This window comes from Emiliania huxleyi (genome assembly GCF_000372725.1).
Source record: "Emiliania huxleyi CCMP1516 unplaced genomic scaffold EMIHUscaffold_389, whole genome shotgun sequence".
NCBI lineage: Eukaryota > Haptophyta > Isochrysidales > Noelaerhabdaceae > Emiliania > Emiliania huxleyi.
Genome location: NW_005199052.1, coordinates 60,194 through 71,633, shown reverse-complemented (window position 1 = coordinate 71,633; position 11,440 = coordinate 60,194). Strand labels below are relative to the sequence as shown.

At 64.8% G+C, this 11,440-nt stretch overlaps 3 protein-coding genes across 3 annotated transcripts in view; 1 reads left to right on the top strand and 2 right to left on the bottom strand.

Annotated features, from left to right (window-relative positions):
• Nucleotides 1–1,788: 1,788 nt before the first annotated feature.
• On the bottom strand, nt 1,789–7,906 carry EMIHUDRAFT_118271 (hypothetical protein; the record flags this gene model as incomplete). Its single annotated transcript, XM_005771338.1, has 6 exons — nt 1,789–1,905; nt 2,000–3,028; nt 4,009–4,068; nt 4,747–4,830; nt 6,115–6,606; nt 7,115–7,906. 6 exons carry the CDS (start codon nt 7,904–7,906, stop codon nt 1,789–1,791), a joined length of 2,574 nt encoding a protein of 857 aa, XP_005771395.1.
• An 857-nt stretch (nt 7,907–8,763) lies between these two features.
• Nucleotides 8,764–10,028, top strand: EMIHUDRAFT_118270 (hypothetical protein; the record flags this gene model as incomplete). Its single annotated transcript, XM_005771337.1, has 2 exons — nt 8,764–8,835; nt 9,714–10,028. The coding sequence occupies 2 exons, from the start codon at nt 8,764–8,766 to the stop codon at nt 10,026–10,028; spliced, it is 387 nt and encodes a 128-aa protein (XP_005771394.1).
• Nucleotides 10,029–10,911: 883 nt separating this feature from the next.
• Nucleotides 10,912–11,440, bottom strand: part of EMIHUDRAFT_118269 (hypothetical protein) — a gene marked incomplete at both ends in the record, with an annotated part of 1,470 nt that continues 941 nt past the window's right edge. The window contains one exon of the mRNA XM_005771336.1: nt 10,912–11,187. Within this exon, the coding sequence (XP_005771393.1) occupies nt 10,912–11,187 (276 nt within the window). The remainder of the gene's footprint in view (nt 11,188–11,440) is intronic.

Genomic DNA, 11,440 nt, shown 5'->3' with positions numbered 1-11,440 from the left:
GAAGATGCTCGAGGCGCAGATGAAGGACATCTGCGAGAGCCAAATCTCGACCTTGCCCAATGCGGTGGCGGGCGCCGGCGCCGTGTGGGTTTTCTTCGACGCGGGGCTGGCCGCCATGGACGTGAATAAGTAGGCTGGCATCACACCGACCCCTTTGGGGATGAGGTACATGAACCGCTGGCCCGGCGGCGGCCCCCGCGCCTGCCGCCCCCGCGCCGCCCCCGCGCCGCCGTCGGCGGCGTCCAGCGCAAGCGCCGCCGCCGCGTCGCGCGCCGCGCGGGCAGCCTCGACGGACCAGAAGCCGTGCTCGTCGTACCCGGCGTCCCACACGCCCAGCGAAGGGCTGAGTGCCGTCGCGAGACCTCGGCACGCCTGCGCACGCCTGCGCACGCGGCAGAGCGACAGCAGCACCACCCTCGTCGGGCGCCCACGAAGCGTACTCGCGGGTCGCCGCTCCGTCGACCGAAGGCCGAGACACTTGCTCCGACGCCACCCCGCCCCCGCCCCGCCGGTCCGGCACCGATATCTCGGAGGACGACCTAAGGAAGAGCGTGGCGGCGCGTCGCCGGGGGACGGCGCGCTCGTGCTCTCGCCGCGAGATCGAGGGAGGGGGGGGGGGGGGGGCTGCCCCCCGGAAAAACCCCGGGGCGAGGGGTGCGTGTGCCCCCCCCCCGGAAAAACCCCCGGGTGAGGGGGGGGGGGGTGCGCGCGCGCCGTCCTGCAGCGTCGCCGGCCGCAGGCCAAGGAGCTCGGCTCCTCGAGAGCACCGACGGACGACGATCGGCTCCTCAGCAGTGGGACGCCGAGCTGGAGGCTCGGCCCGGAGCTCGCGCGGGCACGTGGAGCTTTCCGCTCGGGCCAGCAGGAAACGGGCGCCCCGCACAGCGACGCCCGCCGTAGAGTGCCGAGAGCTCGGCTCGACGCGAGCGCCGAGGAAAAGCGATCGGCTCCGCAGCAGTGGGAAACCGAGCTGGAGGCTCGGGCGGGAGCTCGCGCGAGCACATAGCGAGGTGCGTGCGCGGCGGCGTGACACAGGTGAGCGGGCAGCTGGCGCACATTTCGACTGTGGGAGCTGCCAGGAGTTTGCTCTCTCCGTTCACACCCCTTTGCAGAATACCTCCCGCTGTATTTATACCGGTAGGGTGCCGAATACAAAGTGGTCTTCTGATAAATGCAGTATGGAAGATACAAAGAGACGGAGGAGCAACGAGCGCCCTGGCGTGAGCCGAAGACACTCCCTCCGTAGACACTGATCACACACGGGTGGGACAGGGTGGGTCACAACAACGAGGCACGAGAGCGTGCACGACAGAGCGACAACGCAGCGCACTGCCGTCCAGTCGGCGAAGGGACGGCTGCTGCGCAAAGTGATCAGTTCTAATGAATGTACCGGGGCCCAACGGATAGATAGATGAATCCGGGGCACCCTCCGCTCGAATCCCTGGCCGGGGGTTCGAGGTGGCCCCCACCCTGGGGCCTCCCATCAAAGGGACTGCGGCAGAAGACGCCCAATCTTGCACAAGTGCAAGAACCATACGTCTTCTGATAAATGCAGTATGGAAGATACAAAGAGACGGAGGAGCAACGAGCGCCCTGGCGTGAGCCGAAGACACTCCCAACTGCGCTCCGTCACCGGTGTCGCGGTCTCCCCCACTGAGGACGATCTGCGGGGGGGAGTCGCGCCGCCGGCATGTATCTGTGCAACTGTGTTTTTGCCTTGTCCCGTTTGATGGAGCAAAGTCACGGGCCGCCCGCGCTTGAAGGCGGTCGCGCCAGGCGCGGGCGGCACTAGTTGCCGGCGATCCGCTTGGGCAGCGCCCACGCTTGCCTCTGGCTGGGTCTCCATAGGTCGCGCGGCCCGAATGCTCGAATTGAACGTCTCGCAAGCTGGCGTCGCTCGCGTAGCTGTGGCAGGGCGATCCTCCCCCCGGATGAGGGAGATCTCTAGCCTCCTAACGAGGTTGCCCTCCGGCTGGCTGTTGCCGACAGCAGTTAACACCTCCGCAGTTGCGTCGGTCGCGCCACAGGTAGAGACGTTGAGCTCGACAAAGTCTTGGTAGTTGTTTCGGGCCATCAGTCCGACAGGAGAGGGCCAGCGGTCGCCTCCTCGAGCTGCCCATGCCTTCGCCGGTTTACGGAGCAGGGAGTCGAGCGTCGGCGCCTTGGCTGCAATAGCGCGCGAGCAACGCTGCTCGGCCACTCGGTCGCGCGCCACGGTGGTCCCGCCCACATACTCGGCGCGAGTCTCAACCTCCGCAGAGTAGTTCTGAAAAGAGTTGGTCCTCAGGCAGGCCGGGAAACTCGAGCGGGTAGTCTTCAGCATGCTGAGCACATGCCGAGCGAGCAGGGAGGGGTGCCCATCGCTCGCTCGCGGAGTGATGTGACCAGCGGCGGCGGCGAGCGATGCAGCCCCCACGACGGCGCTCCCCATGGGATCGACGCGCGCTGCCGCCGTGAAGACGGGCCCCAAGCAGCGGGTCATGTCAGACAGGGCTGCGAACGGGACGTCGGCCGTAGGGTCGCAAAGAGCCCCGACTGTCGCGTACTGCAAGAAGTCGACGGCCTTTGCTTCTGCAGATGGCGCTGGTCCCAAGGGTGTGATCGCCTCAGAGTACCCCAAATCGCCCCACTGCAGATAGAGCTCGGGCACCGGGATTTGGCGGGAGTGCAGAGCCTGGATGCACACCGTACGGAACGCATCCTCATCCACGTGCACCGTGCTGAAGACGCCGAGGTCGGACAAGGCGCCGAGGATGCGGCGCCAAGCCGCGGCCAATACGGCCAGCCGCAAGACGCTGAGCCTGTCAAAGTGGGTGGCCACAGCGGGCTCGGGCTCACTGAAGGGGAGCAGCGCACTGATGGCGACCCACTGCGGAATCTGGACCCACGACGGTTGCATCCCCGGAGGAGGAGGGGGCAGCTGGAGGAAGGCCGGATTGCCCACCACAGACCACGGAATGAAGCGCAGGGTAGAGCCCACCACTGTTGAGTCGACGGGTATCACCAGTGGCTTTGCGGGATCGGGGTGCTGCTCGGCCGGAATGCTTGAGCTCGGCGGCAGTGAGGTCTGGCATCGCAGCGCCGGTCGTCTCGTCGAGGGCTACCTCTCGACTCTACTCCCGTGTCACAACAACGAGGCACGAGAGCGTGCACGACAGAGCGAACACGCAGCGCACTGCCGTCCCAGTCGCGACCGCAACGCCGCGCCGCAACGTGCGCACCGCACGCAGCGACGCTTACCCGTCGGCCGTCTCGCTGGCTCACGCATTGGCCATTGTGCCGCAAGCGTTTGGCTCTCCTTAGGCTCTCCTATTTCGAGGGCGGTGCCGATCGGTGTACGCGGCAGTGCCGTAGCAGGCGCGATGTGTCCAGCATTCAACTTGCCACGTTGGCACGCTGGGAGAGTATCGCTTCCTCGCAGAGAGGTGTCAGCACCCGCGGGACACAACGTCAGCGTGCTGGGGCGACATAGAATGGAGAAGGTAGTTGTACTTAAGTACGAACTGACAAAGAGCCGAGACTCGACTCCGCACGGCGTGCCTCTGCGTGTCTGCGTGCGTGTTTCACCCTGCGTGTATCAGTAAAAACATTCTGCGTGATTATGGCTGGGCTAGCCGTTTCAGACAGCCTCCGAGGTCTTGAAGCGACGCACAGCGTGTGGCTTGCGGCGTGGTACGCCATGGTCGACGCCGACACCACGCCGTATTCCATGCAGCTCGCCGCCTCCTCGCCGCCGAGCATGCGCCCGTCGCCGAGCGCCATGGCGCATGGGAGCCAAACGCCTGCGGCACAGTGTGAGCAATGCGATATGCGTGAGCCGGCGTGCCACGGCCGACGGGTAAGCGTCGCTGCGTGCGGTGCGCACGTCGCGGCGCGGCGTTGCGGTCGCGTGAGCGGCGGCGGCGGAGTGGCTGTGCGCGCCGGTCGGAGTATTCGCGCGCATTGGATCTGTGGAGAGCGCGAGCGTGCCGGCAAGGCGGCGAGCGGTGGTAGGGCCTGGCGCGATACCTGCGCGAAGTTGTTGTTGAGCTGGCCAAACGGGATGCCACCAGGTCTTGCTTGAGTAGCCTAGCCGCAATAGAGTAAGGGCGTGAGGCAGTGTTGTGTCCGCGATGGCGCTCGAATGAGGGCGTGGAAAGATGGGTGACCTGGGTACCGAATGCGCTCGTGGCTCGCCTCCGCGCCCGAGCGACAGGCGTGGGTCCTCAGACTGCACCCAGGGCCCGAGCCTCACGGCTGCAACCCTCGGACTCGGTCCGTCACGAGCTAGCCGGCCGCGGCACTTCGAATGGCCCCATGACGTGGCGGGAGGGCTAAATCTTTTGTGGAACCAGTGTATACGTCCGCGCGGGCGGCGCCGCCCCGCCCGCCCGCCGCAATAATAAAGCGCAGTGTCCTCTTCATCCTGCCGAGAGCCTCCTGGCCCGCGCGCGCGCTCCGCCTGGCGCGCGGAGCGACTCGGTGGACGTCCGAGCCCGCCGCCCCTCGCCACTGCACCCTGCTGGCCCATGCAGCGTGACACCGCCGCAGCGCCTGCTTCCTTGCGCGCCGCTGGACGTCGGCCGAAAAGACCGCTTCCCTCTGGGGACCCGACTCCGCGAAGATCGCGCGCGCGTCGTGAATGCGGCGCGCGCGCGATCTCCGTTCCCGGGCACGCCGGTCGCAGTGGCATGGGATCCCAGGCTCAAAACAGCGCAACAGCGAGCGAGCGCCCGCTGCTCCTCCTCCCGCCGCCGCTCCGCTCACCGAGACAAACTCGGTGCCGCCGTTCTCGCCGCCGCCGCCGCCGCCGCCGCCTCGCCCCTCGCCTCCGTCACCGCCGCCCTCCATCTCGCGGCGGCGTCCCTCTGATGGGGCGCGGGCGCCTCGCTCGCCGGCGCCTCGCCGCCGCCCCCCCTCTCGCCGCCGCTCCGCTCGTGGCCGCCGCCTCCCCTGTCAATCGACAATCCCGCTGTCCGCACCACCGCTGCCACCGCCTCGCGCCTCACCGCCGCCGCCACCGCCCTCCCCCTCGCCGCTGAGCGGTGCTTGGCGAGCCTCTGGTCACCGTCCCGGCCGCGGTGCCGCACACAGCTTGTGCACACTCTCCTTCTCTGTACTCTGACTGCGCCGCCGGCGCCGCCACGCATGCAGTTAGGTGCTTGGGTCAGCGGCGTGAGCCGAGAGGTGGCCCACCGCTGACAGCGCTCAGCGCGCCGGGGGGGGGGGGGACGCGCCCTGGGCAGCAGCTAGCTCCTGCCTCCTCTCCGCTCGCGCCACCCCGCGCGCGGGGGCGTGACGTCTGTAGCGATGCGACGGTGGGACGGTGTCCGACCCGTTCTGGGGTTTTCATATAATGCGGCTCTACTCGTATCGACCAATAAAATACCGGGGGAGGCCTGCGCAGCCTCTAACTATTGGGACCAGTGGGTTTGTACTATTAAATCGCGATTTTTTTCGAGCTCAGACGGCAGCGAGCGACTTTTGCCTGTAGACGTAACTCGGCCTCTGGCCGCCGACAGCGCCTAACTCGGGGTCTGGGGCGGAGCCCCAGCCTGGGGTCTGGTAGCCTTTCCTTTGGAAGTCGCGCGTACCGGGCTGGCCCACATTTATGGTGTCGGGCAAGCCGTGATGATAGCCTTGCCAATTCATCAAAGCGCCGTTAGGAAAGAAGCCCCGCATTTTCTGCGCCGAAGTGTAGGTCGTTGCGGGGTCATGAAACTCTCCAATGATGAGCGGCTTGACCCTGTCGAGCGATGATCCGTAGGAAGGCACCGGGCGTGGGAGGTTCGGCGCCGACGCCACTGAAATTAGATTGCCGGCTCGCCTGATGCCAAGAGGGTGTTTGGCGAGGAGCTCAGTCCATAAGCGCGAAAGATCGTTGGGATTCATCCGCTCCGCCATGTCCACAGATCGCACAAGGCCTACAGGTTCATTCACGCGACCCGAACCCGACGCGAAAGGAGGTAGTGGGTTGTCGGTGTGGCAACAGCCTTTGTTGGGATCGAAGTTGCAGCAGCCTGCGCCGTCGCCGTTGCGGTTAGTGTAATACGACTGGACGCACGCCATCAGAACAGCACCGCCACGAGAAACGCCGCCTTGCATAATTCCGCCGTCTTCAAAAAACGTATGGACCTGGTTGAGAACAAAAGAAGCAAAGCTTTGGTCGGTTTGGTTGCGGATGATCGAGTATATCTTGTCCGTCGGGTAAGGCGCCGCTGCACATAAGTCGTCGGCGGAGAGGTCGGTGGTGTTTTTTACGAAGAAGTCGTCGTTGCAAGCAGCGGCGAGCCCGTTCCAGACTTGCTCGTAGCTGAGGGCGAGCAGCTCGGCGTATTCGTAAAGCTCGTTCGAAACGGCGACATTGCCGTCGAGCACCAGCTTATCGACGCGCTCCGGAAACATGGTCGCGTAGCTTGCGCCCACTTCGGTGCCATAGGAGATGCCGTAGACAGAGAGTGTCTCTGCTCCGACGGCGGCGCGAAAGATGTCCATGTCCTGGGCGAGGTCGAACGTCCCGACGAAGTCTTGATATGTCATCGTGCCTCGAGCATCATTGGTTCCGAGAATGTACTCGGGCCGCGTCCGGCACTCTGACATGGCCGCGTTCTGAAGCTTTGCGTAAACCTACTTTCGGGGATAATGTTAGGGCTGTGCGTTAATATACCTTGCGGGGGGCGGGGGGGGGGGGGGGGCGCTCCTTGATAGCCTCTGGGTCAACAAATGGGTCACCAACATTGGCGGGAACCGGAAGGTTGGCATCGGCATAAGCTTCACTCACTTTCTGTTCAATCCGTGGATCATCAGCTTCATAACACTCAATGATAGGAAAGGGCTTGACGTCTCCCCACTCCGATGGGACAGGTTTGCTCGTTCCCGGATCATAACCATTCACGTTGTTGATGCCCCTCTGAGAGATCGCGAGGTTGTCATATGTGCCGTCTTGAACCAAATCGTAGTTGAGGTCGTTGTTATACAACTCCCAGGCTTCATTTGCACTTCCAGGCCCACCCCAGTGAGAAAGGAGCGGCTTTGCACCCGTTGCGCACTTAGTGTATGCTGAGACGCGCAGCGCAGCAAAGGGAAGCGGTTCGCCGAGCAGATCGAGCGAAGGCTGCTGGTGCAGAATCGGCACCTTGAGCCATCCAAACCTCGCGGTTCCGCCATTAGGCCTCTGCAAATACGAGTCCCACCGCAGCAAGTCCGGATCGGGATCACAGACGCTCCATTTTGGCGGCAGTGGCGGCGGCGGCGGCGGCGGCGGCGGCGGCGGCGGTGGTGGAGACTGCGCCACACAAAAGTCGGAGCAGCGGCCACAGCCGGGGTGGGCAATGCAGCACTCGCCACACGCAATGAGCGCCGCCGGGTCTGCACCAGGCGTGCACGGGCAAGGGTCGGGCACCGGGCTCGGCGGAGGCGATGGCGAGCCGCAGGAGTCGGAAGAGAAGCAAATCGCAGCCAAGATGATGGCCACCACTGAGATCAGGGAGGAGAAGATGATGACGAGCCACATGACGTTCAGCGCCCGACGTGGCGGGCCGGGCGGGCCCTCTGGCCCTGTCTTGCCGTCTTCTCCCGCGACTCCCTGGTAGCCGCGCGGGCCTGCGGGACCAGCGGGGCCGACAGGGCCAGGCGGGCCCGGATAAGGCGGCGGGGGAGGCCCCGGGCGCCCGCAGCTCAGGACTCGCAGGTCCATGTTGCACATGGCCGTCTTTGCGGGCGGTGGAGGCGGCGGCGGACGGGCCGACTCGCTCTGCAGCGAATCGCTGCTTGTTCCTGCTATGAGGGGACCGTCGGCCGGCGGCGGCGAAGGCGGCGGCGACAAGAGGGGTTGGTGAGCAGCCTTGTGCGAGTTGCGACGCAGCGAAACGACGACCGCGGCGGCGACTGCGAGGAAGGCGAAGACACCAAAGGCGGCGAGGGGCATTGGTTCTGCTGGCAGCAGTGAGGAGGCACTCGGTGAGTCTGCTGGCAGCGCAGCCGCGTCGGGGAGGAAGAGTGCTGTGGTTGCGGCGTAGGCGAGAACCCCAAGAGGGTTGGCGCCGAGTTGGAATATCATGGCCGGCAATGTCGCAGCGCCCGCCAGCGGCCGCGGCGCCAGGATCGGTATGCTGAAGGTGCGACACCTCGCTCGCCTTTTTAGTGGGCAACCCAAAGTCGAACGATTGAAGGCGGGCGCTCCAACGTGAGGTTGCAATCTGCAAACCGGTATTGCAATATCGCGCAATCAGTCCCGTGCATAGCTGTTGCGGGGACATGGAGCGGGCGGGGCTGCGCCTTCGGGCGGGGCTGCGCCTCGCTGCCCCCTTCCCCCCAACCCCCACCCCCCCAGCGTCATTCATGTGGATGCCCGCAGCCTGGATGGATTTTGCCCTCATTTTTTTGCCGCGAAGCGCGAATACGCGATACCGCCACAGCAGAAGAAAGAATGCTGCTGCCGAGCTGGCCACCCTCGCAGGTCCGACTGAGGCCCAAGTTGATCCGCACTCATGTCGATATTGTCGTCCGTCGCCGCGCGCAGGCCTGGCTAGGGGGTGCGGTGCGTACCAAAATCCACCAGTGTGGGATTTCGCACAGAAGCTTGACTCTGAATAGCTCGCTATGTACCGTCGGGTACTTATTTTAAGAGCAGGTAAACAGCAATAGATCCGGCCCTCAAGCGGCCTAATCGATACCCAGCCCTCACGGAATCGGTCCCTCGTTGTACAGCAATCGATCCTTCACACTGCCCGCGCTGCCAAACTTGCTGAGAATCGGTCCCCCCATCTGTGGCGCGAAGCTGATATGTCTCCCGCGCTCGGCGCGCCGACCGCGCAGCGGCGGCAGACCACCCTCCGGTTCGAGGGGCGCCTGGGGGTGAGCGGGCTGCCTCCGCCAGAGTAAGGGCGACGCCCTTAGCCAGAGTTTGGCTCGCCCATCTGTGCGGGCCCCCCTGTACCCCCTCCCCCCCCCGGCCCGGGTGTCTAGCAATTGGTCCCTTGGCAAGCGCGAATCGGTCCCCCTGGCTCCAGGAACTGATCCGGCACTACACCCGGATCTATTGCTGTTTACCTGCTCTTAAAATAAGTACCCGACGGTACCGGGTACCTTTCTGAGCGCTGTAATCGCCGCAGACTGGCTCCGACTTGACGGCAGCATGGAGACGTGATGCCTCCATGCTGCCGTCGAGTCAAAAAAGGCTCTGCCACATGGACGCGCTGCCCGACGACGTCGTTCGGCATGTACTGCGCTGGTGCCCCGCGATGGCCCTTTCGTCGGTGCAGTGCGTCGCTCACAGGTTTGTCGACGCTGTCTTGGTGGTGGCGGATGAGACGATCAGGCAGCTCGGTGCCTTGTGGAAAGACTCCCGCGTTTACCAACCGCATTTCCGCAGCGCTCGCCATCTGTCGTCTGGCACCGCTGTGCGGGCGTGTGGTGCTGGTCCCGCGAGCATTTCACGTGCTGTGGGCGAGTTGCATGTCTGAATACAAGCGCGACATGCACATCGATTACCGAGCTCTCGAGCTCGTAATACATACATATTTTATTTTCTAGCACTCCGCCGATTCGCTCCGCGCCCCGTCCGCCATACAGGCACAACCGCCCGCCCGCCCTTGCCACCTGCCTATCCACCGCAGCAGAACCCCCCCCCCCCCCCGCGGTCGACGGGGAGAGAGAGAAGAGAGGGCGACACGGTCGAGCGGCCGAGGCTGCACCGCTCACCGCCCCCGCCCCACCCCGCCGCGCGCCTGCAGAGCATCCGCAAGAAGATGCGCGAGATCATGTCGCGCGAGTCGACCTCCTGCGAGCTCAAGGAGCTGGTCAACAAGTTCATCCCGGAGGTGATCGGCAAGGAGATCGAGAAGGCGTGCCAGGGCATCTACCCCATGCAGAACGTGCACATCCGCAAGGTCAAGATGCTCAAGAAGCCTAAGTTCGACCTCACCAAGCTGCTCGAGGCGCACGGTGACTCGGGCCCCGCCGCCGCCGCCGCCGACACGGGCGACAAGGTGGAGGTGGCCGCCGACGCGGACCCGGCGGCGCGGCCCGACCGCGGCGCCGTGCTGTAAGCGCGACGCTTGAGGGCTTGTGGAGCGGCGGGCGCCCTGAGCAGCGTGTTGCAGGGTGCGCACGATCTGGCTGGGCTGACTGCTTGTGGAGAGTGGGTGAGTCCGTGCCTGGACGGATAGAAAGGTATTACAGTTGAAACCTATCGAGAACTGCGGCGGTCCCTCCCTGCGGCCGCTCCGCTCGAGCTCGCGGTCTAAGGTCTATCCACTATCTATCGCTAGACGCTACAGACTACACACGACAGTGTGAGAGTAGAGAGAGATTTTTAGCAATACCAAACAACTCTAACACTCACTCACACGTCATTTGGGGCCTGGAGCTGGACACAGTGTGTGGTTGGTTAAGTGTTATAAGTGCCACTGCTGGTGGTTTGCTGCGCACGCCACTGTACATTGATCAGGTGATATCACTGTCAGCCGCGCGTTGCGGAGGACGACTCACACGTTCTCTCTCCGCGGGCGCACACACTCCAACACACCCCCACTGGAGGCGTCCGTCGGTTTCACGGCGCAGCTGCCACGCGCACGTACGCCGCCTTTTGCACCCAAAGCGGCCAAGGTTCAGTCTGCGCGCACCCGCCCCCGAGGTGCTCACAAACCCGTCTTTTGCACGTCCTCTGAGATGGGACGGTTAACATTGCGGGGCTCCAAGTCGTCGCGGAGCTCGGCGGGCGACGGCGACTCTGCGCGCAGCGCGAGCGAGTCGCCTGCAGCTGCACCGGCTGCTGCACCACGGGACCTCGGCGAGGCTTCCAATGCGGCAGCTGGTGAAATCTCTGGTGCCGACAGCGAGCGCTCGACGAAGCGCGGTGGCGTCATTGGTGCCGTGCGCAATGTCGGGAGCGCCGTGTACAAAGCGCCGTCCTCGATCAGCAATGCGAAATCACGAGCTCTCGCAAAGGTCGAACCACGCCTGCCCTGTCACCTGCCAAAGAGCTACTCGCCGCGTGCGCAGCCCTACGGTCGCTGCAGCATTTAGTGCACTGACCCAGCTGCCTACCGCCCCCGTCGCAAAGGTCGACCAGAAGCACGACGAGATCCTCGAGGCGCAGCTCACGAAGATCATCAACAAGGCCGGCGGCATCGCAAAGGAGTCGGCCAAGGCGCCATACATGCCGCGGCGCGTCGCTGGCATCGTGGACGACATCATGTCCAAGATCTGGGACGAGGTGGGCATGGACCTCAAGACGGGGATCATGGCGTCGTACGGGCGAGCCAACAAGGCACACGCCGCATCTGCGGCCTCGCGTCGAGTCTGCCAGCATCTCACCGGTCCAGGCCCGCCGCCAGGCGCACCGCGAGCTGCGGCTCAAGCAGTGGGCTAAGGCGCCGCCGTTTCGTCGGGACAATATCTACGCGTGGCTGCGCGCCAAGGTGCTGTACGCGACGCAGCCGGCGGACGCGACCATCTG